Source organism: Phoenix dactylifera, chromosome 11 (genome assembly GCF_009389715.1).
Source record: "Phoenix dactylifera cultivar Barhee BC4 chromosome 11, palm_55x_up_171113_PBpolish2nd_filt_p, whole genome shotgun sequence".
NCBI lineage: Eukaryota > Viridiplantae > Streptophyta > Magnoliopsida > Arecales > Arecaceae > Phoenix > Phoenix dactylifera.
The window spans coordinates 5,425,617-5,450,858 of NC_052402.1; the positions used below are offsets into that span (position 1 = coordinate 5,425,617).

At 39.3% G+C, this 25,242-nt stretch overlaps 1 protein-coding gene and 1 long non-coding RNA gene across 7 annotated transcripts; one reads left to right on the forward strand and one right to left on the reverse strand.

Annotated features, from left to right (window-relative positions):
* Positions 1–2,254: 2,254 nt before the first annotated feature.
* LOC103705217 (psbP domain-containing protein 3, chloroplastic) lies at positions 2,255–6,593 on the forward strand. 6 transcript variants are annotated; one of them, XM_026803900.2, is made up of 10 exons: positions 2,255–2,365; positions 2,437–2,506; positions 2,594–2,703; positions 2,824–2,892; positions 5,363–5,443; positions 5,522–5,604; positions 5,699–5,774; positions 5,897–6,015; positions 6,152–6,196; positions 6,277–6,593. In XM_026803900.2, the coding sequence occupies exons 1-10, from the start codon at positions 2,284–2,286 to the stop codon at positions 6,301–6,303; spliced, it is 762 nt and encodes a 253-aa protein (XP_026659701.2). In that variant the 5' UTR covers positions 2,255–2,283; the 3' UTR covers positions 6,304–6,593. The 6 variants fall into 6 exon arrangements, with proteins under 6 accessions (XP_026659701.2, XP_026659704.2, XP_026659703.2 ...); XM_026803903.2 differs by having other exon boundaries at positions 5,552–5,604; XM_026803902.2 differs by having other exon boundaries at positions 2,606–2,703.
* Positions 6,430–8,811, reverse strand: LOC103705180. The gene is made up of 3 exons (XR_603748.4): positions 8,778–8,811; positions 7,787–7,842; positions 6,430–7,684 (listed from the first exon to the last, which is right to left on the reverse strand). It is a non-coding gene; the product is annotated as an uncharacterized LOC103705180 (long non-coding RNA).
* Positions 8,812–25,242: the final 16,431 nt, after the last annotated feature.

The window sequence follows — 25,242 nt, forward strand, 5'->3', positions numbered from 1 at the left end:
GCTGCGGCGTTGATTAAAATGTGGCTTCGGCCACTACTTGGACATGAGGCATAGGAACGCTTCTTGGACTTCTAGTAGTTGGGATGGTGCCAGGTGTGACGTGCTCACACGTGAAACTCGCACCAGAGCCCAGAGGGGTAGCTGAGCCGGGCCCACAGGTGGGGAGGGTATGAATAAAATCGGTTGGGTTGCCCAACATATGATCATTTCTGCCCGCATCGAATATTCTTCTGGCGGGGCGGGGGCCTAGTAGAGGCTGCTACGCGGGGGTGGGCTTGTTCTTTCCTCTCCCCCTTTCTCTTCTCTTTAGCCAAAAAAAAAAAATAAAAAAAGGAAAAAGATTCAAGTGGGGTCCAGTAAAACCAGTTGAGATCATCTTTTTTTTCTTTTACACTTTGGGAACTGGATCCATGTTAAAAAATCTCAAACACATGGGGGTCCGCTGTGGGAGACAACTGAGAGGTGAGGTGCAACTAGTTGGATAAGGTTCAGGATTGTATAAGATCCTCTCTAACTAGATCGGTTGGACTTAGACAGACTTGACATGCAATTTAAAGGTTAAGTTCTTAAGACTTTGTTTTGATGGATTATGTACAAGTCGCCTGAGCTGAAATTATATGGATCCTACATTAATTTAGGCTCCATAATCTCAGATGTTCCTTTCTGTTTGAGGGAACCGTACTAGCTACAAGTGATCCCTGCAAAATTGACTAAACATTGGGAGTTGGTACCAATGATTTAGGTTTGAGTTCTCCCCTCCCACAATTTTTTCCACTCTAATACTTTAGACAAAAAAAAGATGAAAAGAAGAAAGAAAGAGATACTAAGATTGTCTTTGGCATTGTTGTCAATTTTTTTTAAGAAAACTGTAAAATAGAAATTCTGTTTTTATTTTTTTTTCAAATTTTTGACAATAGAAAATATGTTTGGCCACTCTTTTTTTAAGCAATAAGATAAGCTGTGTCCGCCAAGGAGGCAGAGGAGGATGAGGAAGGAGAGGGGCCAGGAGGGTCAATTGGAGAGGGGGAGGAGGTGAAAGAGGGCGAGGGCAGCCATGAGGGAGGGGGAAGAGAAGATGGTGCGAGAGAAAATGAGATCAGAGATGGGGGAGGAGTCGAAGGTCATCTTGAGGAAGGAGAGGAGGGTAGGGAAGGAGTTGGTCGGCCAAGATGGAATAGTTAAGGGAGATTTGATGGTAAGAGGATCATCACCATGAGGGGAGGAAGAAAAGGGGTTCTAAGATTCTGGGAATGGAGTTTCAGGTATCTGACACAACTATAATTTAAATTAGATTCAGTCAATATAAACTTAGGCCGAAAAGGCCAACTTAGATTCAAGCTTGAGTAACTTGATCCAACATGAACTTTTATTAGAGATCTACAGTAAGGCACACCAACTAGATTCAATACGAGACTAACCCATATCTTTTTTAAGTTTTAACCAAAGTACCTATTTACAGCTAAAAGTTAATCAATCATTGACCAACTATAGTAAATGGTCAAAAACATAAGGCCTATCAAAATTTGATTAATTATTTGTACATGACACTTGAAGGAATTATGCTACGACTCCTATCACTCATGCAACAAGCTCTATTTAGGTAGTTACAAATTATCAGGATGTAGTTATTTATGTAGATAACTACCGGCAACCATCGAGAAGGGAAACTACTAGAAGTAGATAGTTTTTACTAAAAATAACAATCAATCTGCATACATGGATACTCGACTATCCTGATGTTGGACAAAGCTTCTATGCCTATCTTATATACCATGATAAGCATCCAAAGAATTCTACACTCACATCTAAAGTTCTCCAATTTGATATCATAATCCACGCATCAAGGAAATTCACCCATATCGATTTATCCCATTCTCTAGCATGATGGCCATCCCACTCTAATCAAGCATTGCTAATTTTAACCGTTGCAACTTGAAGCGCAACTTGCATTCATATTTTAGCCCCGAAAGCATAGGCCAAAGGAAGGTGGTGGCCTTCGAGGCCAAGCGTGTATTCAGAAAAGCCAACGGGGCAGCTAACTTGGTGGCTGCTTACACAGCTTACCACTCAAGATACATCCTGTGGTCAGAAAAGGGGAAGCTGCTACAGGCACTTCGCGAGTTTGTGTTTTTTGATTTTATTAGGTGTATTTATACAGTATGCCGTCAAAAAAAAAAAAGCATTGAATATCCTTTCTACCGTATGATCAAGATCCGACGGTGCAGAATTCCTACCATCACGAACTTTTTGAATACCCGCCACTAGAAACCAATCCCCAAAGCAATGGCCTCCGTCGTCTCCCTCCGAACCCCAGCCCCGCCTCCTCCACCTCCTCGCCACTCCGCGCCTCCCGCCCGCGCAAAAGGTCTCGACCTCTAAACCCTAACCCTAATTTCGATTCCTTCCTCTTGAAACCAATTTCGTTGATTTCTTCAGTGATTCTCCGATGCCGAGCGCGACCGATTCCACCATCGGGACACAACGCCCTTTCCGATGAAAGAACCCGGTAATCTCGATCTCAGAATCTACGATATAATAATTTTGAGATGCATTAGTTCCTTTTTTTTTGTTAATTCTCGGTAAGTTTCAACAGTTTTAGCTTCAGCGAACGATCTGGAACCAAGAGGAGAGAAGCGTTGCTTCAGATATTTCTCTCTGCGATCTCCTTCCCGTTTATAGCTGACAATGCTTCAGCTGAGACTGGTAAATTTACAATTCTTCTACCACTACTATCATTGCTATTATTATTTTTGGAAAGAAAATATAATTTGAAATCAGCATGAAGTTTGTGTTCTTGATACACTGGTATGATTTTGTGATTAGTAGATCTGCAGCAGAGTTTTCGCATGTATGAGGATGAGACGAATAAGTTTCGAATATCGATTCCCCAAGGTTATCTTTTGGCACTTGATATTCCTCGTAACTATTATTCGATCATATATTTATTTATCAATTTCAGGATCCAAACTTGTTTCCGAGAGTAATGTTGATGTTTAGGAAATTTTATTTGAATCTATCATGTTCATGATTCTGCTGCTATGGACAATCAATAAGCAGGACAATATTTGCCCCTGCATCTGCTTGATTTTAAGGATAGGATTGCATTTGCCAAACTGACATTGTGAATCTTCCTTATGTACTCCTTAAATGGTGATATTCTTGCTCATTTCGTTTAAAAAAATGACTTGCGAAACTATATGTTAATATTGGTGCAATTAACTATGTGTGGATATTATAGAACGAATCCATTAAAATTGATTTTTCCGTAATGGTTTTTGTTTTATCTGGTTTTATGTTTCAGAAACAACAGCATTAATTCTGCTTTGCATAAGCATAGGCAGCATCCACTTATGCAACAAACTTGCTTTATGCCATAAATCCGAGTCCCGGGAATTACGAGCGCACTAATTTAGATGCTGAAGCCAATTTTTCAGTCAAAATATCTACTAGAGGGTCTTCTTTAAAATCCTTTAGCTATTAATCAACCCAATATTTCAGCTCTCGAACATTTAAAACAGACACAGCCCGTATTAGCTTGCAAAGTATATGCTTTCACCTGATAAGCTTCTCATGATTGGGTTAAATTACAAATCCTTCTCCAATTTTTGCAATTCAATTGCTTTGTATGGTGTTAAAAGTAAAACAAAGGTGGAACAAAGCATTTTTTTATTATCTAATATTTATGAAATGGTAATTTTTTCTCTTTCTTTTACTAGAATAGTATTGGTGGCATTGTTTTTTTTTTGTGTAATTTTAGAACAATAATTGGGGCACCACCAATCATTTCAGAGAAATGATGGGAAATGCTTGGGACACCTTCGAAGGTGTTGACATGGAACTTCCTTCATTTGGAGGAGAGATGCAACCTTTGTGCTGCTGCCAAGTTTGCTTTCCTTGAAAAAATTTCAAAAGCATTTAGTAGCAAATACTTTTTCTTCATGAGTGCATCTCCTTACATTTTTATTAAATAGCCTTAGTGGACCATCGGCTTTGATTTTGATGCCATATTCTCTCCGAACATCCTTACAACAGATCATGTTGGACGCTGATTTAGATTTATTAAAGATTCAAAAATTCAAATTTTTATTTATAAAAAATGGAATCCAAAGAAAATTTTGTTCGTGTTGTATGAGATATAGTATTCCTTTGATTACATTCACATATATTTCATAAATAATAGTATATAGATAATATAAATAATTATAAGTGATGAATGACATTTATGGATACTTAATTTGTTGCAAGGGGAGATATATGTGCAAAATATGCAGCTAGATGTATATATTATTAGATAGCTTCATTTTAGAATACAATATAGAATATAATGAATCCTTATTTTTATCGCACCAAAAAATTGTAACCCAATAACTCCTATCTTTTGGGAGGCCTGCGGTCTATAGAAATTATCTGCTTGATACTATCTTTTAGCTCATAAATCCTAACACAAGGTTAGAATTCTAGCTCTTTTGGAACGGTATCTCATTGATAGCTGAGAACCCCTGAAAGGACTTCTTTGCCTTCCACCTAAGCGGCGCAGGAAAGGCCCAAAGTCAATCCTGGCTTTGAGTCATTTTAAAATAAAAAAAATCTCTAAAGTAGTAGGTGTTGTTAGAGAACAATTATCCGATTCAGACCTGCGAAAATAATTCATTAATAGAATGGAAAGAAATAGGACATAAGGGTCCACTGAAAATGAATGAGAAAAAAATTCAAAAATTAAAAGAAGAAAAGAATTTTTGGTCAATTTCATTGAATTAGCTAAGCATTTTATTCAAACAAACATAGATCCAGGATGGATACCACCAATTTTTCTCTTCCTAGACCTTAGACCTATATGGAGTTGATTCTCATTGTCCACGGGTTAAGGAACAATACCATATGGAGTTGAATCTCATTGTCCACGTGTTAAGGAACAATACCACAACTTGCATGTTTCATATAAATATCTTGTGCCTTTAGGTCATTTAAAAACTTAAGGATAATAAAATTGATAAAGTTATTAAAAATAATAGTACAGAAAATTTATTTCGTTGTTATTCCAGTCTCGTTTGCTGGTATTGACAGGATTTTTCTAGGGGAAACTAAGACCAGGGACAACCTCTTAAATTTGTGCCAGCTAGAAAACCACCAAAAGCTATTGTTATATGGTATTACATGTTTTACTTTCAGCCCAAATGTGTGCAGTTGTTTCATTCCACGGTATCTGTAGTAAATAGATCATGAATTTAAGTAGAGTGATATCATACAACGTGTAATTATATTTTTTAGCCATCTATACTTGTAGTAGCAAATGATTCTAAATTTCTAATACAGAATTGGTTATGACAAACTTCGGACTTTGCTAAGAAATTTGGTATTGCAGATTGGTTACTTGGTGCAGGTGAAGCTAATGGGATTAAGTCAATCACTGCATTTTACCCTGAAGGAACTTCTGATTCAAATGGTATGCATGCCTTCTAAGTACATAATATGATTCCCAAGTTAATCATCAACTTTAAGTTGCTGAACGGGCTTTCTTCAGTCAGCGTTGTGATCACTGGGCTTGGTCCAGATTTCACCAGATTAGAATCTTTTGGCACAGTAGATGCCTTTGCAGAAACCCTGGTAGGTTTTGATTTCTTGCTGTTTTCCAGCAAGCAGAACTATCATTATACCCTCATTAAGTGCTCCTTTTTGTATATGATGCCCGCCTAAATAGGTAAGTGGGTTGGATCGAAGCTGGAAAAGACCCCCAGGGCTGGCAGCGAAACTAATTAACTCTAAAGCAGCAAATGGTAATTTTGCCTCTTCTGACTCACTGTTTTGGCTGACAGTTGCTGTGCAATAAATTCAGATATCCGATATTTCAGAAAAAATCTGGAGAATTGAGCTTTGTTACAATTTTCCATCTGGGCAGGGCTGTATTACATTGAATATACGTTGCAATTTCCTGGGGAGAGATGCAGGCACATACTGTCAGCCATTGGAATGGCATCCAATGGTTGGTACAATAGACTGTATACAGTTACAGGCCAGGTGGTTACTGCCACCTCTGATACAGGAAGCTTGTCCATTTTTTAATCTGTTCATTCTCATTTCACAATTTAATAAGTTTGTGGAGGTTAATATCAATATCATCATCTTTAAACTAACATCAAATGATATTTTGCAGTTTATGGAGGATGAATCAGAGAAGTACAGATCCCAAATTGAGAAGGTGAGGCAGAACTTAAGTTCCTTCTAGGATTCTACATGCTCCTGTGAACCCTCACTACTGAAAACTGTTGTCTGTTGCAGTCTGTTTCATCATTCAGATTGATATGAGAAGGCAACATAAACAACAAAATGGCGACTGCAGTTTTTGTGCCGAAGAAATGGATGCATCATGTCTTTTTTCACTGGCAAATGTTGCAAGCTTTTAGGCCTGAGTTCCATTATAATCTTTTATCCTCCTAGTTTTTCTGGGTAATTTGGTTGGTTAATAACAGCTTTTTCCTTCTCGTTCCATTATAAACGTTGATCTTGTGGTTGTGGGCTGATGTATCTCAGTCATCAAAACAATAAATAATGCCAGGTTTGTGGATAATATGTAAACATGGAATTGCTTGTAAATACAGTAGGTCTTACAATACCTTTTTTTTTTTTATCAGATGTCTCTGAAGAGACAATAGATCTTACAATACAAACAGCAAAAACATAAGATTGGTTAAAGGAGATGGACTTTTAGGAGGAAGGCGCAATTTTTTTATTATATATTTTAATATACCACCCAGTACCGATATTGAGAATCTTGCAAAATGCTAAATACACCAGACTCCTATGGAATAGATCATCAATGTCCAACAACTAGAAACTCAGCCGAGCTTAGATGCTAGTGCCAATGCTCTCTAACAATTAATAATTAATGTTACAATTAACTTCAGTTCAGTAAGCTGAAAAGAAACACAGCACAAAAAGTGTTAACGACGTGCATTTTCTGTAAGCCTGCCATATACGTCTTGCAAGAAATACTACTGAGTCTTCTCAATATTCATGAATTACCATAACCAAGTATACTGAGAGCTAAGTTAAACTATTCCATATTTAAGAGGTGATCGGATACTAGGTCGGTAGAAAGATGTAGACACTTGAACCATTAATTGGTGAGATATAAGTTGTTAGAAAGCTAAAGACAATAGAATCATTAATGGTAGAATTTCAAGGTTATGAAAGATTCAGCAGATATTCATGTAGCTAAATGTATGAATTGCAGACCAGAAGTTGTCTCTGATAGCCAGCAAGAATAGGGGGTCACCATTAGCCACAGATGCCACACATCTTGCCTTGAGATGCACACTGCATGCCTTCAAACATGGAACAGCTGCATTCAAGGATACACACGCATCTCAAGGCAGATTGGATGGCCCCTGTGGCCAGCAGAAACTTGTATTCTGACAAGCCAGAAGACCCAATGCATTCCTAAATAGGGATGAGGCATTATAAAACATCCAGATGTATACCGCAGAATAGTTTACACATTGAGTTCAATATGAGATACCTCTTACAGGAGCACCATCCATCAACTCAAATTTTGCAGGGGTCAAAGTCTCAACATATGTATTAGGCCCTGATCCAGTGCCGTCTAATCTTGAGCTCCATATTTTTTATTTTAATTCTTACTAGAAGAAAGTATATTTTGCCAATGATAACATCCTTCAGATGATACCTGAATGAGGTAAGCTCAAGTTAGAAGGCAAAAAAAAGCCTACACTTCAAATTTAAGCAGAACAGGTTGAGAATAGCTATGTCTATGTGCTGCCAAACTCACTTGCTTTTGTTGTATTCAAATTCAATGTGCAAACAATCTTCAATTCCAACTTCCATCTGCAAAACTACCACCCTAATCAAGACAAACTGATTTACTGAAATAAAGCTAAAAATTGCATTTTTATAGCTGTTACGGAAGGCAATATCTGATAGATCATTTTTCTCTGATATATGCTTAGTTGTTAGATATTTTCCGAGCATTTAGAAAATAAAATCATTGTTTGGCTTCTTTAAAAGGGCTACCTTTCATCAGATCTCCATATAGGAAATTTAATTACATCTTGAGTTGGCAACTTCAATCATTCACCTGATGCAGACATCGACAAACTAGAGGTTCACCTTAAAAAAAGAGGAAGATTCATGGAATGCCAACCCAACATTAATAAGGAAAAAAATATACAGTAAGCAAAGGTCTAACACAAGGAGGTAGGATCTAAAAGTGAATTTTCTTTTTTCTTCAGATACATGGCGATGACATGCATCACTACCAGTGTCCCCTCAAATGACAATTAAAGACAGCACTTGTTGGGAGCAAGGATGCTGGTACTTTTCAATAATCTATTACTGATTCACAGGCAAATAAAATATCCATGCACTGTATTCAGCTGCATACAGTTTGGGATGTTGTATTGGCAAAATCTTGATGCTAACCCTCAGACACTTCAAATTAAGCACCAATGCGGTCATTCATATTGTTCTCATCTAATAACTCATTCTCCATATTGTAACTGATTCGCCATTTCTTTTTTTCAGTTATGATTATTAAAGTGCACATTTTTCTCAAAATAACATGAATGCTTCTCTGTCATTTAGTTCCATAGGTTGTTGGCATCAGATTGACAGGTTGCAAAATGTTCTTAAACATTGATGGAACATTCTTTGATCCATAAAGCTGGCTCCCATAGATTAGGATGAGGCTTCCTGTTTGCTCGTTCAGCTTAACTTTTTCCTGTTAACAGCTCAACTATACACATTCTAAAAACTGAACTAACCTTGATGCTGTTGTTTATTGTTGGAAGAGCAGTATTGTCACGCCCCGAGCCCGAGGCGCAGCAGACGCCGCACGCCCGCACGGCGGGCCGCACAGGCGTGCAAGGCATCGGATCATATCAAAGCAAATACAGATATTCAAAACTGACATAATTATTTAAATTTATTCAAAAGCAATCTTACAAAATTTCAAATAACATATGCTTACGTAAGTCAAATACTTTAATCAATCTAACTAAAGGACCAATAACTGAAGGAATCGTCGGAAAATCTAACGCACTCCTCAATCCCGTGAGATCAAGCCTCTGGATCTGAAAAAATGGAGAAAATAGAATAATGAGCTACACTAGCCCAGTAAGCAACAAAATACCCCAGAGTGGGGTCAGAGCATATCAGATCAAAATACAGGATAATGTCTGGAATAAATCATAAATAACATCGTTTTGTTGTTTTCAAAACTTATTATCATTTTTCCAAAAACTCTTATACCAGAATCTCAACATAATAGGCTACGGCCACGTAACCCAGTGGCATGGGTTGCACAAGGTGCCAAACACCACTATTATTACGCACCGGTGGTACGGTGTCCAAATACCACTATTTTAATCACCGGTGGTACGGTGTCGAAACCGGTTCCTCACAGATTACAAGTCGACAGGGCCAACGTATAATCCCCATTGGCGGGGCCAGAACAGAACAGAACAGATCATAGCCATGCTGAGAATACATATATATAAAAACAGATTTCATAAATTTTCCAATCATAGTTTACGGATTTCAAAGCATAATTTTCAGAAATTTAACATGCCAGACCCATTTTACTAAATACAAAACATATTTCAGAATTTAATCTATTTATCAAATAATTTAGAAATCACACTCGAAGTATTAAGTTACTTACCTCTTCTCGCTTGATTCCTATTTCAGGTAGACGGATCAGGTTCACCTGTTAAAGTTTAATTAATTTCTTATTAATTTCAGACTAAGCAAAATTCAAAAATAATACTATTGGACATGGCCCAACAGAGCCCAAAGTTGGCCCATAATGGGCACGGCCTGATAGGGCCCATATCGGACTCGGCCCAATGGGCCCGCATAGACTCGGCTAAATAGGGCCCCCAAGGTTGGCTTCTAATTTGTTCATTTATACAATAAGATTTTTTTGCAGGGACTAATACTTAATTACAGGGTACTATTCTATAATAAAACTTGAGTGAGGGGACTAAATAAATATAGTTGGGGGTCTTTATGTAATAAATCTTTCCTATAGGGATCAAATACAAATTACAGGAGTCCCTATTTCTGAAATAGCATACTGCCAAGGGCTTAACTGCAAAAAATCTGTTTATTGGTCAAATGGGTTTGGGTTTCGGATCCCGGGTTTCGGGTTCGGGTTCCAGTTCAGGTTCAGGTTCAGGTTTGGGTTCGGGTTCGGGTTCGGGTTCGGATTCTCGGGTTTGATCTGGATCCAAGTTGGGCCCATGGGGGTATTGCCCAACTGGGCCCAACCGGACTGGACTGGGCCCAAGTTGGGCCTGCAATGGACTGGGCCCAACGGCCCAATTTGGCCCGTGATGGGCCTCCTCCTTCCCCAAACTCCCCCCCACGAATAGGGGGAGAAGAAGAGACGGAGGAGAGAGGGAGGTGGCCGGCGGGGGTGGCCGGCTTGGGTGGCCAGGGGCCACCCCTCGATCGACTGCCAGCCAGCCGCCATGGCGGCCGGCGGCGTTGCAGGGACCGACGGGGAGGAGAAGCAACCGAGATGATGATCTCGGCTGCTTGGGCTGAAACAGAGGAGAGGAGGATCTCGACGGAGGAGGGCTTACCGGCGGTCGACGGAGGTGGCAAATCCCGGCCGAGGGAGGCTCGGTCCGGCGTCAAGCGACGGCGGCGATGTTTGAAGCCGAGGGGTTGGATCTCGGAGCAGGGGAAGCTCGCGGAGGGGATCCGGGCGGCGCTCGGTCGGGAAGACACACCGATCGGAGAGGAGGAGGAGGGAAGGAGGAAAGAGAAGGAGGAAGAGGGCTCGGTTTGCCCTAGGGAGGAGGATTTGGGGGGTTTTTATCACCCCCCTCGTGATGGCTCTCCGCCGCGAAGATCGCGGCGGCCGAGCGAGATCCGCGGCCGCGGCTCGGCCGCGGATGAGCTGGAGGGGGGGGGGGGGGTGCCGCGGGACTAGCGACATCCCCGCCCCGATCATCCCCGGAAGAGCCGGAGAGGATCGCAAATCGCGATCCTCTGTTCCGGCCTTCCAAAAAGAGAATGGGACTGAAGTCGGCAGGGGCTGCCGACTTCAGCCCGTGTCTCACATTCTCTCGCCCTTAGAAAAATTTCGTCCTCGAAATTTAACATACCTTAGCTTGCAAAAAGGTCCGGATATTTTTCCTTCATCTTGTCCTCCAGCTCCCACGTGGCTTCACGTTCTGAGTGATTGCTCCACTGGATCTTAACATAAGGAATCGTGTGCCTCCTCAATACTTGCTCTTTTCTATCAACCACACGTACAGGCTGCTCAGGATATGTCAAATCTTCTCTAAGCTGCAAAGGAGCCACTTCTACCACATGGCTCATATCTGGAATATACTTTCTTAACATAGAAACATGAAAAACGTTGTGGACTCCAGACAGTGAAGGTGGGAGTGTCAATTTGTATGCCACAGCTCCTACTCTTTCCAGAATCTCAAAAGGGGCCCACATAGCGTGGACTAAGTTTTCCGCGTATTCCAAATCGCATCACCCCTTTAACTGATCAAATAAGTCATCAATTCTTGGTAGAGGATACTTGTTCTTTATTGTTACTTTATTTATCTCTCGATAATCAATACATAATCTCATACTACCATCCTTCTTCTTTACAAATAAGACTGGGGCTCCCCAAGGTGAAACACTAGGTCTGATGAAACCCTTATCAAGAAGATCCTGCAACTGCTCCTTTAATTCTTTCATTTCAACTGGAGCCATTCTATAGGGGGTCTTAGAGATTGGTGTGGTACCAGGAATCAAATCAATTGCAAAATCAATTTCTCTATCTGGTGGCAAGCTAGGGAGGTCTTCCGGAAAGACATCGGGGTATTCATTTACTACTGGGATATCTTCAAATCTTTGATCTGACTGTCTAGTGTCAACCACTGTGGCAATATATGCCATACTCCCCTTTCTAAGTAGTCGCTTAATTTGCATAGCAGAAATAATTCGAGGGGAGGTATATGCACCACTGTCGATGAAGCTGAATTCAGTATCTCGAGGGATCTAAAATTTTATCCGCTTTTCATGACAGTTAATGGTAGCAAAGTGTGATGCTAAGTAGCCCATACCGAGAATTATGCCAAAGTCATGCGTATCTATAACTATCAAATCAGCAGGCAAGTCTTTACCTACTATCTGAACCGGACAAGTCTTGCAGACCTGATTACCCATCATCCCACTTCCAGCAGGGGTGTTAACATGTAAATCATACTCTAACAGCATGCAAGGTAGATCATGTTTTCGCACAAATATCGATGACATAATGAATGTGCAGCACCAGTATCAAATAGTATATAAGCATAAACAGAAGCAACCGGTAGTGTGCTGATCCCTCAAAGGATAATGACTAACCTTAGAGTCAAATTATTATGTTGCTAAGAATATGATTCACAAAATGAACATGTACTGATAATCATTAGATAGCAACGATTTATCTCAAAAATGATTTGTATCAAATCGCAAAAGTAGGTCTAAGAAGGCAAAGTATTGATACCATGATTCAATATGCCACAAAGCCTTTAACTTAAACTTATAAATCATAAGATGAGAGCAAATAATGCATGGTTTATTCAGATATTTAACAAATTAGACCATATTTGGTCATCAATCAACTAACCCGAGTCATGATACGTTCAAATTATCATTATTATTATTATTTTCTTAGCGTACCCAAAAATAGCAAAGTCTATCCAAGAAATAACATAATCATATCAGGATTGACCTGAGAATCAATAGTGTTCACCTTCCCTTATTAACAAAATCTTTCATTATTGAATAACATAGTCTTTCATCATAACATGTTACCAAAACACAGTCAATATTTTTGACCAGTTTAAATTTACTCAGTTAATCAAATTTCTGCTGCACAACTCAGATCAATATTTTCCAAACTTTCTTATTAATCCCACATCATCAGCAAATTTTTTTTTTTTAATATCCAAACAAAATTTTATCCTTGCTTCCCAAGTACACTAGATCATGATTAACCCTTGAGATAGTTATCGTATTTGTACCATCATATAATCAAGCAATCATATTCTAGATCCAAATTTGAACTAAGCCAATTCTAGTTTTCCTTAACAATTCTATTATACAAGTTGATATTTATTCGAAGCTTCGATAATTAAAAGATTCTCGATCGATTAACTTACTCAGGAGCTTATTTAATCATCCCGAATCTTTTCTTTTAGGCTAAACTTATTTTGGCCTCTCATGAAATCCCCCTTGCATTTCTCATACGGTGATACAAAATCCATAATCAACTCATAGCCTTGATTTATAAATATTTAACTAACAAGAATCTAATAATCTGGTTCAAAGATTTACAAGAAATTCCACAAAGATATAAACTCTATGATTTTACATTGAGATCAACTCCTCAAATAAGTAAAATATTTTTATTTGTAATACTGCAAACATTTCAGGATCTTGTAAATCTACTGGACTTTAGAGAATTTACTAATAACACAATGATATCCATATCGATCAAAATCAAAAATACTATACTTTTCAATGATTTTTATTTTTATTTTTATTTTTTATTTTCTTTCAAGCATCAAGAACTTTTCTAAATCAAGCAAGTCCTATTTTCGACCAACCCAAAAAAAATATTTAAATCCACCAATATTCTCAAGATTACTAATTGACTTTCCATCAAAATATCAATCTTAATTGTTTTAAGTCTCAAGTAGAGCCAAATAAGAATTATTAAGTCTCATCCCAGAGTATATTTTCCTTCTATATACGAGCTCCATGCATGATCCACATACAGATTTCAATGAATATTTTCTAGTCCAAGCTTTAAACATCTTTTTATAGATGAATCTTAAATTGCTACCAAAATAATTAACTTCAACTAGAAGCAATATTCACAGTGCCTGATATCAAGTTAAACTTCCCAAATAATTACATTGCACGATAATAACTCATGATTAATATTCCTTCACTTAATTTAGTCAAAATCTAATTAATCATAACTTGAAATACAAGTTGCTCTACCAAGAAAACTCTTAGAGTAGCTCATTCACACTTTGGTTACGACCATAATTAGGTTGCAGTCTAATTTTAGCATTTCAAAATTATGATAAAATAACTCAAATTTATCAATAACAAAAGCAAATAAATGCCTTCATCTAATGGCCAAATGTCTACCCATCTCTCAAACTTTCTGACGAATCCTAAAGATCCTAAAACTTAAGCTCCATCTGACTATTTCAAATACAATCCCTAGGAATCTGAAACCTGGCTCCGATACCACCAAATCTGTCACGCCCCGAGCCCGAGGCGCAGCAGACGCCGCACGCCCGCACGGCGGGCCGCACGGGCGTGCAAGGCATCGGATCATATCAAAGCAAATACAGATATTCAAAACTGACATAATTATTTAAATTTATTCAAAAGCAGTCTTACAAAATTTCAAATAACATATGCTTACGTAAGTCAAATACTTTAATCAATCTAACTAAAGGACCAATAACTGAAGAAATCGTCGGAAAATCTAACGCACTCCTCAATCCCGTGAGATCAAGCCTCTGGATCTGAAAAAATGGAGAAAATAGAATAATGAGCTACACTAGCCCAGTAAGCAACAAAATACCCCAGAGTGGGGTCAGAGCATATCAGATCAAAATACAGGATAATGTCTGGAATAAATCATAAATAACATCGTTTTGTTGTTTTCAAAACTTATTATCATTTTTCCAAAAACTCTTATACCAGAATCTCAACATAATAGGCTACGGCCACGTAACCCAGTGGCATGGGTTGCACAAGGTGCCAAACACCACTATTATTAAGCACCGGTGGTACGGTGTCCAAATACCACTATTCTAATCACCGGTGGTACGGTGTCGAAACCGGTTCCTCACAGATTACAAGTCGACAGGGCCAACGTATAATCCCCATTGGCGGGGCCAGAACAGAACAGAACAGATCATAGCCATGCTGAGAATACATATATATAAAAACAGATTTCATAAATTTTCCAATCATAGTTTACGGATTTCAAAGCATAATTTTCAGAAATTTAACATGCCAGACCCATTTTACTAAATACAAAACATATTTCAGAATTTAATCTATTTATCAAATAATTTAGAAATCACACTCGAAGTATTAAGTTACTTACCTCTTCTCGCTTGATTCCTATTTCAGGTAGACGGATCAGGTTCACCTGTTAAAGTTTAATTAATTTCTTGTTAATTTCAGACTAAGCAAAATTCAAAAATAATACTATTGGACATGGCCCAACAGAGCCCAAAGTTGGCCCATAATGGGCACGGCCTGATAGGGCCCATATCGGACTCGGCCCAATGGGCCCGCATAGACTCGGCTAAATAGGGCCCCCAAGGTTGGCTTCTAATTTGTTCATTTATACAATAAGATTTTTTTGCAGGGACTAATACTTAATTACAGGGTACTATTCTATAATAAAACTTGAGTGAGGGGACTAAATAAATATAGTTGGGGGTCTTTATGTAATAAATCTTTCCTATAGGGATCAAATACAAATTACAGGAGTCCCTATTTCTGAAATAGCATACTGCCAAGGGCTTAACTGCAAAAAATCTGTTTATTGGTCAAATGGGTTTGGGTTTCGGATCCCGGGTTTCGGGTTCGGGTTCCAGTTCAGGTTCAGGTTCAGGTTTGGGTTCGGGTTCGGGTTCGGGTTCGGATTCTCGGGTTTGATCTGGATCCAAGTTGGGCCCATGGGGGTATTGCCCAACTGGGCCCAACCGGACTGGACTGGGCCCAAGTTGGGCCTGCAATGGACTGGGCCCAACGGCCCAATTTGGCCCGTGATGGGCCTCCTCCTTCCCCAAACTCCCCCCCACGAATAGGGGGAGAAGAAGAGACGGAGGAGAGAGGGAGGTGGCCGGCGGGGGTGGCCGGCTTGGGTGGCCAGGGGCCACCCCTCGATCGACTGCCAGCCAGCCGCCATGGCGGCCGGCGGCGTTGCAGGGACCGACGGGGAGGAGAAGCAACCGAGATGATGATCTCGGCTGCTTGGGCTGAAACAGAGGAGAGGAGGATCTCGACGGAGGAGGGCTTACCGGCGGTCGACGGAGGTGGCAAATCTCGGCCGAGGGAGGCTCGGTCCGGCGTCAAGCGACGGCGGCGATGTTTGAAGCCAAGGGGTTGGATCTCGGAGCAGGGGAAGCTCGCGGAGGGGATCCGGGCGGCGCTCGGTCGGGAAGACACACCGATCGGAGAGGAGGAGGAGGGAAGGAGGAAAAAGAAGGAGGAAGAGGGCTCGGTTTGCCCTAGGGAGGAGGATTTGGGGGTTTTTATCACCCCCTCGTGATGGCTCTCCGCCGCGAAGATCGCGGCGGCCGAGCGAGATCCGCGGCCGCGGTTCGGCCGCGGATGAGCTGGAGGGAGGGGGGGTGCCGCGGGACTAGCGACATCCCCGCCCCGATCATCCCCGGAAGAGCCGGAGAGGATCGCAAATCGCGATCCTCTGTTCCGGCCTTCCAAAAAGAGAACGGGACTGAAGTCGGCAGGGGCTGCCGACTTCAGCCCGTGTCTCACATTCTCTCGCCCTTAGAAAAATTTCGTCCTCGAAATTTAACATACCTTAGCTTGCAAAAAGGTCCGGATATTTTTCCTTCATCTTGTCCTCCAGCTCCCACGTGGCTTCACGTTCTGAGTGATTGCTCCACTGGATCTTAACATAAGGAATCGTGTGCCTCCTCAATACTTGCTCTTTTCTATCAACCACACGTACAGGCTGCTCAGGATATGTCAAATCTTCTCTAAGCTGCAAAGGAGCCACTTCTACCACATGGCTCATATCTGGAATATACTTTCTTAACATAGAAACATGAAAAACGTTGTGGACTCCAGACAGTGAAGGTGGGAGTGTCAATTTGTATGCCACAGCTCCTACTCTTTCCAGAATCTCAAAAGGGGCCCACATAGCGTGGACTAAGTTTTCCGCGTATTCCAAATCGCATCACCCCTTTAACTGATCAAATAAGTCATCAATTCTTGGTAGAGGATACTTGTTCTTTATTGTTACTTTATTTATCTCTCGATAATCAATACATAATCTCATACTACCATCCTTCTTCTTTACAAATAAGACTGGGGCTCCCCAAGGTGAAACACTAGGTCTGATGAAACCCTTATCAAGAAGATCCTGCAACTGCTCCTTTAATTCTTTCATTTCAACTGGAGCCATTCTATAGGGGGTCTTAGAGATTGGTGTGGTACCAGGAATCAAATCAATTGCAAAATCAATTTCTCTATCTGGTGGCAAGCTAGGGAGGTCTTCCGGAAAGACATCGGGGTATTCATTTACTACTGGGATATCTTCAAATCTTTGATCTGACTGTCTAGTGTCAACCACTGTGGCAATATATGCCATACTCCCCTTTCTAAGTAGTCGCTTAATTTGCATAGCAGAAATAATTCGAGGGGAGGTATATGCACCACTGTCGATGAAGCTGAATTCAGTATCTCGAGGGATCTAAAATTTTATCCGCTTTTCATGACAGTTAATGGTAGCAAAGTGTGATGCTAAGTAGCCCATACCGAGAATTATGCCAAAGTCATGCGTATCTATAACTATCAAATCAGCAGGCAAGTCTTTACCTACTATCTGAACCGGACAAGTCTTGCAGACCTGATTACCCATCATCCCACTTCCAGCAGGGGTGTTAACATGTAAATCATACTCTAACAGCATGCAAGGTAGATCATGTTTTCGCACAAATATCGATGACATAATGAATGTGCAGCACCAGTATCAAATAGTATATAAGCATAAACAGAAGCAACCGGTAGTGTGCTGATCCCTCAAAGGATAATGACTAACCTTAGAGTCAAATTATTATGTTGCTAAGAATATGATTCACAAAATGAACATGTACTGATAATCATTAGATAGCAACGATTTATCTCAAAAATGATTTGTATCAAATCGCAAAAGTAGGTCTAAGAAGGCAAAGTATTGATACCATGATTCAATATGCCACAAAGCCTTTAACTTAAACTTATAAATCATAAGATGAGAGCAAATAATGCATGGTTTATTCAGATATTTAACAAATTAGACCATATTTGGTCATCAATCAACTAACCCGAGTCATGATACGTTCAAATTATCATTATTATTATTATTTTCTTAGCGTACCCAAAAATAGCAAAGTCTATCCAAGAAATAACATAATCATATCAGGATTGACCTGAGAATCAATAGTGTTCACCTTCCCTTATTAACAAAATCTTTCATTATTGAATAACATAGTCTTTCATCATAACATGTTACCAAAACACAGTCAATATTTTTGACCAGTTTAAATTTACTCAGTTAATCAAATTTCTGCTGCACAACTCAGATCAATATTTTCCAAACTTTCTTATTAATCCCACATCATCAGCAAATTTTTTTTTTTTAATATCCAAACAAAATTTTATCCTTGCTTCCCAAGTACACTAGATCATGATTAACCCTTGAGATAGTTATCGTATTTGTACCATCATATAATCAAGCAATCATATTCTAGATCCAAATTTGAACTAAGCCAATTCTAGTTTTCCTTAACAATTCTATTATACAAGTTGATATTTATTCGAAGCTTCGATAATTAAAAGATTCTCGATCGATTAACTTACTCAGGAGCTTATTTAATCATCCCGAATCTTTTCTTTTAGGCTAAACTTATTTTGGCCTCTCATGAAATCCCCCTTGCATTTCTCATACGGTGATACAAAATCCATAATCAACTCATAGCCTTGATTTATAAATATTTAACTAACAAGAATCTAATAATCTGGTTCAAAGATTTACAAGAAATTCCACAAAGATATAAACTCTATGATTTTACATTGAGATCAACTCCTCAAATAAGTAAAATATTTTTATTTGTAATACTGCAAACATTTCAGGATCTTGTAAATCTACTGGACTTTAGAGAATTTACTAATAACACAATGATATCCATATCGATCAAAATCAAAAATACTATACTTTTCAATGATTTTTATTTTTATTTTTATTTTTTATTTTCTTTCAAGCATCAAGAACTTTTCTAAATCAAGCAAGTCCTATTTTCGACCAACCCAAAAAAAATATTTAAATCCACCAATATTCTCAAGATTACTAATTGACTTTCCATCAAAATATCAATCTTAATTGTTTTAAGTCTCAAGTAGAGCCAAATAAGAATTATTAAGTCTCATCCCAGAGTATATTTTCCTTCTATATACGAGCTCCATGCATGATCCACATACAGATTTCAATGAATATTTTCTAGTCCAAGCTTTAAACATCTTTTTATAGATGAATCTTAAATTGCTACCAAAATAATTAACTTCAACTAGAAGCAATATTCACAGTGCCTGATATCAAGTTAAACTTCCCAAATAATTACATTGCACGATAATAACTCATGATTAATATTCCTTCACTTAATTTAGTCAAAATCTAATTAATCATAACTTGAAATACAAGTTGCTCTACCAAGAAAACTCTTAGAGTAGCTCATTCACACTTTGGTTACGACCATAATTAGGTTGCAGTCTAATTTTAGCATTTCAAAATTATGATAAAATAACTCAAATTTATCAATAACAAAAGCAAATAAATGCCTTCATCTAATGGCCTAATGTCTACCCATCTCTCAAACTTTCTGACGAATCCTAAAGATCCTAAAACTTAAGCTCCATCTGACTATTTCAAATACAATCCCTAGGAATCTGAAACCTGGCTCTGATACCACCAAATCTGTCACGCCCCGAGCCCGAGGCGCAGCAGACGCCGCACGCCCGCACGGCGGGCCGCACGGGCGTGCAAGGCATCGGATCATATCAAAGCAAATACAGATATTCAAAACTGACATAATTATTTAAATTTATTCAAAAGCAGTCTTACAAAATTTCAAATAACATATGCTTACGTAAGTCAAATACTTTAATCAATCTAACTAAAGGATCAATAACTGAAGGAATCGTCGGAAAATCTAACGCACTCCTCAATCCCATGGGATCAAGCCTCTGGATATGAAAAAATGGAGAAAATAGAATAATGAGCTACACTAGCCCAGTAAGCAACAAAATACCCCAGAGTGGGGTCAGAGCATATCAGATCAAAATACAGGATAATGTCTGGAATAAATCATAAATAACATCGTTTTGTTGTTTTCAAAACTTATTATCATTTTTCCAAAAACTCTTATACCAGAATCTCAACATAATAGGCTACGGCCACGTAACCCAGTGGCATGGATTGCACAAGGTGCCAAACACCACTATTATTAAGCACCGGTGGTACGGTGTCCAAATACCACTATTCTAATCACCGGTGGTACGGTGTCGAAACCGGTTCCTCACAGATTACAAGTCGACAGGGCCAACGTATAATCTCCATTGGCGGGGCCAGAACAGAACAGAACAGATCATAGCCATGCTGAGAATACATATATATAAAAACAGATTTCATAAATTTTCCAATCATAGTTTACGGATTTCAAAGCATAATTTTCAGAAATTTAACATGCCAGACCCATTTTACTAAATACAAAACATATTTCAGAATTTAATCTATTTATCAAATAATTTAGAAATCACACTCGAAGTATTAAGTTACTTACCTCTTCTCGCTTGATTCCTATTTCAGGTAGACGGATCAGGTTCACCTGTTAAAGTTTAATTAATTTCTTGTTAATTTCAGACTAAGCAAAATTCAAAAATAATACTATTGGACATGGCCCAACAGAGCCCAAAGTTGGCCCATAATGGGCACGGCCTGATAGGGCCCATATCGGACTCGGCCCAATGGGCCCGCATAGACTCGGCTAAATAGGGCCCCCAAGGTTGGCTTCTAATTTGTTCATTTATACAATAAGATTTTTTTGCAGGGACTAATACTTAATTACAGGGTACTATTCTATAATAAAACTTGAGTGAGGGGACTAAATAAATATAGTTGGGGGTCTTTATGTAATAAATCTTTCCTATAGGGATCAAATACAAATTACAGGAGTCCCTATTTCTGAAATAGCATACTGCCAAGGGCTTAACTGCAAAAAATCTGTTTATTGGTCAAATGGGTTTGGGTTTCGGATCCCGGGTTTCGGGTTCGGGTTCCAGTTCAGGTTCAGGTTCAGGTTTGGGTTCGGGTTCGGGTTCGGGTTCGGATTCTCGGGTTTGATCTGGATCCAAGTTGGGCCCATGGGGGTATTGCCCAACTGGGCCCAACCGGACTGGACTGGGCCCAAGTTGGGCCTGCAATGGACTGGGCCCAACGGCCCAATTTGGCCCGTGATGGGCCTCCTCCTTCCCCAAACTCCCCCCCACGAATAGGGGGAGAAGAAGAGACGGAGGAGAGAGGGAGGTGGCCGGCGGGGGTGGCCGGCTTGGGTGGCCAGGGGCCACCCCTCAATCGACTGCCAGCCAGCCGCCATGGCGGCCGGCGGCGTTGCAGGGACCGACGGGGAGGAGAAGCAACCGAGATGATGATCTCGGCTGCTTGGGCTGAAACAGAGGAGAGGAGGATCTCGACGGAGGAGGGCTTACCGGCGGTCGACGGAGGTGGCAAATCCCGGCCGAGGGAGGCTCGGTCCGGCGTCAAGCGACGGCGGCGATGTTTGAAGCCGAGGGGTTGGATCTCGGAGCAGGGGAAGCTCGCGGAGGGGATCCGGGCGGCGCTCGGTCGGGAAGACACACCGATCGGAGAGGAGGAGGAGGGAAGGAGGAAAGAGAAGGAGGAAGAGGGCTCGGTTTGCCCTAGGGAGGAGGATTTGGGGGTTTTTTATCACCCCCCTCGTGATGGCTCTCCGCCGCGAAGATCGCGGCGGCCGAGCGAGATCCGCGGCCGCGGATGAGCTGGAGGGGGGGGGGGTGCCGCGGGACTAGCGACATCCCCGCCCCGATCATCCCCGGAAGAGCCGGAGAGGATCGCAAATCGCGATCCTCTGTTCCGGCCTTCCAAAAAGAGAACGGGACTGAAGTCGGCAGGGGCTGCCGACTTCAGCCCGTGTCTCACAAGTATAATTGTGAACCTGATAGAAAAGAAAACACAAGACATTAGACACAGAAAGATGTACTGGTTTACGGGAACAAGTTCAAATGCATGAATTAGTCTCCTCAAAAAAGGAATGCATGCTTATTCATCAAAGTATAACCAGATAACACAAATGGTTTCAATGAACATCACATGAATGAGTTGTATTTAGTTATTCGGATATCTCTATCAAGCCATGGAGTGAAGCTTTAAAAACCGTTGTATATGTACTAAATAGGATTCCATCTAAGACTGTTCGTAAAACTCCTTTTGAGTTGTGGAAAGGATGGAAACCAAATTTAGGACATTTACACATATGGGGTTGTCCAATTAAGGTGAGAATTTATAATCCACGCATGAAGAAATTAGACCCCAGAATGGTTAGCGGTTTCTTTATTGGGTATGCTCAAAACTTCAAGGGATTCAAGTTCTATTGTCCCACACATTGAAGCTAGAAATGCTAAATTTCTTGAGGGTTATGAGTTTAGTGGGAGTGGTTTTTCTTAGACCATATTGTTTGAGGAAATAAAAGAACCAATTGATGAACTAAGTGGTGAATCAATTGGGAATATGGTTGTGTTTCAAAATTTAGTTCCAAATATAATGGAAGAACAACCAATTCAAGAGCAACCACGCGTTAAGGATCAAACTCTTATGGAATCTATTATTGAATCAAGACGATCTTCAAGAATAAGATGACCAGCAATATCTAGCGACTATCTTGTATACCTTCGTGAATCCAACTTCTGATATTAGACCTCAAGTTGATCCTATTCGTTTTCAGAAGCCATGGCAGGGGATCATTTCTCTCTATGTCATGATGCCATGAAAGAAAAGACGAAATCAATGGCTAAGAATCAAGTCTGGGATCTCATTGAATTACCACAAGAAGCAAAAGCCATTGGCTGTAAATGGGTCTTTAAGACTAAAAAAGACTCCTCTAGTAATGTTGAGCAATATAAAACTAGACTTGTGGCTAAAGGTTTCACTCAAAAAGAAAAAATTGATTTCCATGAGACCTTCTCTCCAGTTTCTAAGAAGGACTTATTTAGGATAATCATGGCACTAGTAGCTCATTTTAACTTAGAGCTACATCAGATGGATGTAAAAATGGCTTTCTTACATGGTGATCTTGAGGAAATGGTGTACATGGATCAGCCTGAAGGATTTTCATCTAAGGATAATCATCTAGTTTGCAAATTAAGAAAATGCATATATGAACTTAAACAAGTCTCCCGCCAATGGTATATTAAGTTCCACAACATTGTTACTTTATATAGTTTTATGGAGAACATTGTTGAACAGTATATATACCTTAAGGTGAATGGGAGTAAATATATTTTTCTACTCCTATATGTGGATGATATTTTGATTGCAACCCGTGATTTAGGTTTGCTACGTGAAACTAAAGATTTTCTTTCTAAACACTTTAAGATGAAGGATTTGGGTGAAACCTTATATGTCATTAGCATAGAGATTTATAGAGATAGATCCCGAAGGATATTGAAATTATCTCAAAAGCCTACATTGAAAGAGTTTTAGAAAAATTTAATACAAAGTTTTGTTCACCTACAGTAGCACCCATTGTCAAAGGAGACAAATTTAGTTTAAGACAATCACCACAAAATAGTTTGGAACTAGAGCATATGAAAAGCATACTTTATGCTTCGGCAGTTGGTAGCTTGATGTATGCTCAAGTATATACTCGTCCAAATATTGCATTTACAGTAGGAATGTTGAGAAAATACCAAAGCAATCTAGAGCAGGAACATTGGAAATCTGCCAAAAAGGTGATTTGGTATTTACAAGGATCCAAGAATTTCAAGCTTACTTATAGACATACAGATTCCTTGGAGGTTGTCGGATATTCAGATTCAGATTTTAGTGGATGTTCCGATACAAGAAAGTCTACTTTAGGATATGTTTTTTTTCTTGGCTGGGGAGCTATATCTTGGAGAAGCATCAAGTAGTCTATAACTGCTTTATCATCTATGGAAGCAGAATTTGTTGCATGCTATGAAACAACTTCACAGGCTATCTAGCTAAAGAATTTCATAGCAGGACTAAGGGTCATTGATTCTATATCAAGACCAATAAAGATCTATTGTGATAATATAACTGCAGTTTTCTTCTCTAAGAATAATAAAAGTGGCAGCTATAATAAACATATGGATATAAAGTATTTGGTTGTGAAAGATAAAGTAAGATCTGTAGATGTGTTTATTAAACATATCAGTACTGAACTGATGATTGCTGATCTCATGAGTAAAGCATTGCCTGCAAAAGTTTACATTGATCATATGGATCATATGGGACTTATTAGCTCATTTGATGTATGATCTTTCCCTCTCATTTTTGTATTCGCATTTTGCGAAAAATGCTTACAACTTTGATCCATGACTATAGTTGTGCACATAAAGTTTATCTTTTATCATGTATGGTATCTTTTGATACATAAGGAAAGGACCCTAAAGAACTATTATTTAGTCATTCGGTAAGATATGGATATATCTTATAAAGTACGCATCAATAAATACCTTATATTGTAATACATAAAAGGAAATGTCTTTATAATAAGATATAATTGCTATGACTCATTTGAATGGTATTTGTTGATAAACATTACAAGATTGGATAAGTTTAATTTATGACTATAATACAATTTTGTCACCTTTATATTATGTGGGCCAAGTGGGAGAATGTTAGCACGTCTTCTGATTTTAAGAAACTTGATGTGGCCCACTTGATCAAGTTTATCCACATCAGGATAAACACAACCTCGTTTAAATACTGACTTAATCTAATCTAATTAAAAGTTATTCAGAGTTTGTCTTATCAGGTAATTTTCGTAATGGATGGAAACAAATTAAAGAGAAATAATAGTTATGTGTGAATGCGTGAAGCAGATTTTTATTTATGATATGGGAACCCATGCTAAGAATAGCAAGCATATATGTCAACGTCAACAATATATATGTATATATATTTACATTCTTCCGTGAAATCGGTTTGGAATCAATCGTTGCTTGATTGGCGACGGCAAATCCGGAAACTTTGAATCTGAAATTTCAATATCAATTGTCCTGTCCTATATTGGTAATGATTTATGGTCAAAAAAACTGTCCTGTCCTATATTGGTAATGATTTATGGTCAAAAAAAACTATATATATATATATGTTGATTGTCTTTGTCTGGTCATCGTTTAGTTGTTGGA